Here is a 6,000-nt window from a genome sequence, read left to right on the forward strand (position 1 = left end):
TGAGTAAGACGTTGTGGCTTCAATTTGTAATCCGGATTGTAGACGCGTGATTGAAGCAGCTAATTAGCAAGCAGAGAAGAAAACGCACGGGGCCAATGAGGAACAGAATGAGAAGGTAATAAACTTCTATTGGATCTCATCCTTTATCTTTCTCTTTCTCATTAATAATTTTGTTATTAAATCGCATCCCAATCATAATGTTTTTTTTCTTAAATTACATTTAGCTCTTAATTTTGTTATTAAATCAATTTGTGATAAAATTTTCAAAAAACAAAGTTAAATATTTAAATTATTTAAACTTGAATTATTTTTTTAGAGTTTATTACCGTTAAATCTTGACATTGAAGCAAAAAGGGTAAACTTGTCATCTAATGGCCCTTCAAGGTGACTCCACGCATTCTAAAAAAGGATTAGCGCAGTATCTTTTACATGAGAAAATCAATTTGTGATAAGAATTAAAAAAAACAAAGTTAAATATTTAAATTATTTAAACTTGATTTTTTTAAAGAATTTCTTACCGTTAAATATGGACATTGTAGCAAAAAAAAGGTAAAGAGCGATTCAAAAAGATAAATAGGTTATTTATCTTAGCAGTTAGCACAGCTCAACGATATATTGGCATCAGTTAAAAATTGATTTCAAAATCTATTATTATAACAAAGCACTCGTATAAATACCAAATGCGCCGATCAGACAGTTAGATCTTGACATTGAAACAACTGCTGGCATTCTTGAAATTAACAATATGCCATCTATTTTCCAAGTTTATGACTCAGTTACAGTGAAGAAATATCGGTGGAGAGGAGCGAGATCGTCGTCTTCTCCGGATTCCTCTTGGAAATCGACGACAAGCTGGTCATCGACTGCGATAAGCTCGACAAGGGTGGCGCCGCCGGAGAGTAAGCCTCGAAAACACTCGCACTAGTACCCAGACTACTAGTCGTGGTGGGAACAGGCATGGAACCATCCGTGACCTTGGGAGCAGGAGGCCTCTCGATCTCCAAGACCCCTTCCAACATCTGCACCACCTTCCCCATCGACGGCCTATGCGACGGCTGCTCTTGGATGCACCAGAAACTCACCATGGCCGCCCTCTCCAGCTGCTCCATGTCCACCTCCTGCTCGTTCAGCCTCTTGTCCACGATGTTCCCCACTCTCCCCTCTTCGAACTCCTCATAAGCCCATACAGAGAACTTTTTCCGGTCGGTGTCGTCGGCGACGTCGAAGTTGCGCCGGCCGCTGACGATCTCCAGCAACACCATCCCGTAGCTGTAGACGTCGGACTTGGAGGTGATGGGGAGATTGGCGAGCCATTCCGGCGCCAGGTAGCCCCTGGTTCCCCTGACGCTGGTCAACGTCCGCTGCCGGTGATCTTTCGGGTGCACCAGCTTCGCCAGCCCGAAATCGGAAACCTTCGCCGTGTTGTTTTCGTCGAGGAGGATGTTCTCCGGCTTGATGTCGCAATGGACGATGCAATCCCGGCATTCTTCGTGCAAGTAAGTGATTCCCTTGGCGGTCCCGACCGCGACGCTGAACCTAGCGGGCCACGGTAGCTTCCCGGACGCGTCGCCGGAGAAGAGGGCGCCGTCGAGGGAGCCGTTCTTCATGAACTCGTAGACAAGGAGACGGTGCCGGCCTTCGGAGCAGAATCCGATAAGACGGACGAGGTTGAGGTGGTGGGTGCTGCTGATGGTGGCGACCTCCATCCGAAACTGCTTCTCGCCCTGCTCGATCCCTTCGAGCTGTTTCACGGCGACGGGGGTTCGGTTGGCGAGGACGCCCTTGTAGACGGCGCCGAATCCGCCTTCGCCCAGTTTGTCCTTAAATTTCTTGGTACTTCTTTGCAGCTCGCGGAAGGAGAACTGAACGGGGGCGCCGGAGGCGTACTCCAGGAGGGCGTACTGCGCCGACGAAGGCCCGTACTTGGCGCTGTTACGGCAGAAGATCCACCACAGGCCCCACTCGAGGAGTATCAAACAAGCGATTGTGGCGAGGATGAGGACGGCCACGAGCCATGCCCTGAGCTTTGATGATTCCGAGTGGATTTCGGTCGTAGCGGAGAAGGAATTGCGGAGCGCCGGGGCGCAGACTTTGACGAAGGAAGTGCTCGGGAGGGCCGTGGACCGATAGCCGCTCACGAAATTTGAGACCTTCAAGTAGCAGAAACCAGAGCCGTCGGCTAGGGCGGTGGAAGCGACACAGGAGGTGCCGGAGAGGCAGTTGAGCCGGCAGGCGGTGATGCCGACGAAAAATTGCTCGGCGGAGATCTCCGGCGGGAAGGTTAAGAATTGGGTGTGGGGAAGATCCAACATGGTGGAGTTGCCAGGGCAATCCTGGATATCCGTCCGTCGTTGGCAACCCTTACGGGGGTTGTTTGGATCCACGAGGTCGAAATTCTGGGAGGGGCACTCGCAGATGGGCGACGTGTTGTTGTAGCTGCAGATGCCCATGTTGCCGCACCATCCGAAGACCTCGCACTGGTCCTCCACGGCCGACCATCTCTCCGTGGCCGTGTTGCTCCCACTGACGGCGGTGTAAACCCTAAGGTTTCCGTCGGAATCCAGCTTCAGAAACCGAATCAAGTTGCCACTCTCGCCGTAGTCGCTGCTGTAGGCGATCGCGACGGAGGTGGTGAGAGAGGGGTCGATGAGCGAAACGATGCCGTTGGTTTGGAGGGTCAAAGAGGGGGAGGTTAAGTTTCGGTCGCTGGTGAAGGTCGAGTTGAACCCTTTGTTGAAGTAGGAAATGGAACGGTTCCAGAGGAGGGTTAGGTTTCCCGTCCGGTCAAGGGAGAAGGTGTAGTCGCCGGAACGCAGGGTCTGACCCAAGGTAAAGCTTTGCAACTGGAGAATGGTGTCCGTCGGGTTCCCGAAGCTGTCCCAAATGTCGCCGCCGGTGGAATTGCTGAGCACGAAGTTGCCACCGTCGCGGAGGGCCGCGGAGGAAACGCCTCGGCCGGCGGTGTTGGACTGCCAAACGACAACGCCGGAGCCGTTGACGAGGCGGAGGTCGCCGTCCGAGCGAAGCTGGAGGGAGGCTCCGGAGTCGACAGAGGCGCCTCCGGCGCTCCACACAGGAACGCCGCCGGAGTAGGTGATGGCGGCGAGGTAGAGCGAGGGATTATCGGGATCCGAGATGAAGCCGAGGGAGAAAGTGCCGTCAGGGGACGCCCAGGAGGAGTTGCTCGTCGGAGTGAGGGTCGATCCCAGGGCGACGTCCTGTGATCTGACGATGGAAAAAGAACTGATGAGCAGCAGAAACGACAGCCACAGCGAAACAGGGGAAGGTAGCAGCTTTAAGCCCCCAGATCTCATCGGATCACCACCTGGGCTCTCTCCTTCAACACCACTGTATTGGAGATGGACGCCGAAAACAGGAGAAGGAGAAATACTAGGAAGAAGAAGAAGAAGAAGAAGAAGCATTTGGCCGAGGTAACACGGCGCTCTGTGGTCAGACTTGTGCGTTGAGTCGTGACTCATGAGGGTGGTATGACTTAGTCTTCCGACCACCACCGTTGGATGCGGCTGAAAGAGGGTCTTGATGAAACTTGCGATGGTCTGCGAGAAGGCCACAGAGTTTCTCGAGTGGAAGAAGACTCACCGATAACAATTTGGACTTTTACTCTGCTCTCCTCTCCTGATGCGGATGGGACACGGGGAGAAGGGCGGATTGGAAGATGGTGGTGGGGGCGTCGGTCTCAGACTTTTACTGTGATTTTTTATTTTCGACGAGACTTTCACCGGCGGCTGATTTGACGAGGACCATCAGCTCGCTGAGAGAAAGGGTATTAATGATACATTAATTTCACTCGCGTTAATGCTGCTGAAGTTGAGCTGGCAACCTACAGCACAGGGTCACCCTGCTCACCCCCAATTCCCAAACGAATGAATGATCAAGTATCGATACTGATAAGTAAATCAGTATCCAAGAAGTTCTCATTGTGAAAAAGCATTTTTTATGATTTCACCGTGATTCGACCTTGCATCATATTACATATTTATATTATTAGCTAGACTACTTTCTGGGTTACAATCCGGATTAACTAAGTGAAGATAGCGGAAGAAAATGGGTAAGGCATTAGGCATTTCATTAGAGTTAATGATCTTAAATATGTTACATCACTATTATTTTAAAAATATAAAAATTTATCATTCGTAGACCCTATATTATCAAATCACACATGATCACACTCGTATTATTAATTTCGAGAGAAAAATAAATAACTTTAAAATTTTACTATAACTCTTAAATTTAAAACTTGAAACCTTGCGTCATATATGGTTCAAACTTTTTTTGTTTATTTTTTTTCCAATTCACAACTTCGGAGATTCCCTAATAAAAATTTGTTGATAGTTGAGTTTGTCCGTGGCAATAATAAAAATATGTAAAGGAATTAGGGGGTGTTTAGTCGATAGGGTTGGGAATGAGAGAATGGAATGATAGTAAAAAATAGTGTTTGGATTGTGAGTTTGTGAATAACAATTTGAGAATGATTTCTAAATTTATAGGAATCAACAAAATTCATATAACTAGGTGGATTTCATTTTCATTCTCATTTCCATTCCATTTTACTATCAAATTCATACCCATAATCATTCTCATCATTTAATCAAATGCTATCTTAATATTTGTATGACTCATGATTATACAGTTATTTGGTCCTCTAGGCATCGGGACTTCACATTCTCAAAGAAATATATTTGAAAAATTAGATGTCCGAAGGATATTGGGAATACCTAGTAGCCTAGTAGGTTATTTATTACTGAAGGATGCTTGGAAGATATTTGGAATAGAATTACTAGCATGTTTTCTCAATGAAAATTAAGTGTGACAGATTGAAAATGCATTGATCCTGAGATGATGCGCGGGTGACGATGACTTGATTGCTGATTGGAGTAAGATTTTTTCACTATGTTAGAGAGTTTTGTGTACACCTCGACGAATAAACAGGACGCCAGTACCTAAAAATTAGAGAGGAGATCCCTAGCGAAAGTCCTTCGACGCTCAAGTTAGTACGTGTCTGGATGAGTGAATAAAGAATAGTAGAGAAAATGCTCGTACGAGAATAAGGCTCATATGCTGTGAAAAGCGTACCTTGTCAACGGAGAGAACCTCCTTTATATACCACATCTCGTAACTTCCGTAATCATAAGGTGACATGAAATGTCATAAGTTGTTAAGTAATGGATGGTGTATCACTTAGGCAATGTGCAATATTTGTCCGAAAAATCTTCTATTTATCCATATGTATACATTTTTTGTCGTTTATAACTTATGCCCTTGTCGAGATCACTAAAGAACTATGTTGTTATAAATGATCAACTAATGAGAGACTCACTACCCCTTGAAGAAGATTCAATATTTTTATGACACCTAGTTGTTATTATGACAAGTTGTTAGGATGTTGTATGTTGGGTATATCTCGGTCGGACTATAAGGCTGATTATTTTTTTTTACTTATCCTTGCATTATTAAACTGCTTAGTTATGCACAACCCGCTAGATGTCTGTTCGGAGAATATGAGTATACCCCAACCGACCAATAAGGTTGGCCATCTTTGTGCCTGTTTTGGCATTGAGTTGCTCTGATGTATGTTGAATAGTAGAAGTTCATCCGGAGAATAATATGTTGCATCGGGCGTACTAGAAATCCGTTCGGGGAGCAATATGAGACCAAGTGTCTTAAGCCCGACCGACCTTTTTATCTGGAAAAGCATGTATAAAGAGGTGTGTGAGGCTAAGTGGTTTAGGCCTGACCAGCCTTTTATCTGATCGAGCATGTATAAAGAGATTTATAACTGATCCGGGAGTAAGAGGGGGGGACCCCATTCAGCAGAGTCAACGCCACGAGGAGATCCAAAGGCAATAAGCCAACCATAAGCTTGGCCGAGCGGATAATGAGGACGACGACTGGCTGAGGCTTCCGAGCGGAAGCAATACACCCCGCCGGAGACGGGGTTCCGACGCTCATGATGAACAGTAGGTAGTGCCGAGCGGATGG

At 46.8% G+C, this 6,000-nt stretch overlaps 1 protein-coding gene across 1 annotated transcript; it reads right to left on the reverse strand.

Moving 5' to 3' along the window:
- Positions 1-672: 672 nt before the first annotated feature.
- On the reverse strand, positions 673-3,541 carry LOC122015497 (G-type lectin S-receptor-like serine/threonine-protein kinase At1g34300). The gene has a single exon (XM_042572416.1). The coding sequence runs from the start codon at positions 3,477-3,479 to the stop codon at positions 777-779; it is 2,703 nt and encodes a 900-aa protein (XP_042428350.1). The 5' UTR covers positions 3,480-3,541; the 3' UTR covers positions 673-776.
- Between the last annotated feature and the right edge of the window lie 2,459 nt (positions 3,542-6,000).

This window comes from Zingiber officinale, chromosome 8B (genome assembly GCF_018446385.1).
Source record: "Zingiber officinale cultivar Zhangliang chromosome 8B, Zo_v1.1, whole genome shotgun sequence".
Taxonomy (NCBI): Eukaryota; Viridiplantae; Streptophyta; class Magnoliopsida; order Zingiberales; family Zingiberaceae; genus Zingiber; species Zingiber officinale.

What these genes read in the sequence shown, in the direction of transcription:
- LOC122015497 (XM_042572416.1), bottom strand. Translation starts at nt 3,479, where the DNA reads ATGAGTCACGACTCAACGCACAAGTCTGACCACAGAGCGCCGTGTTAC.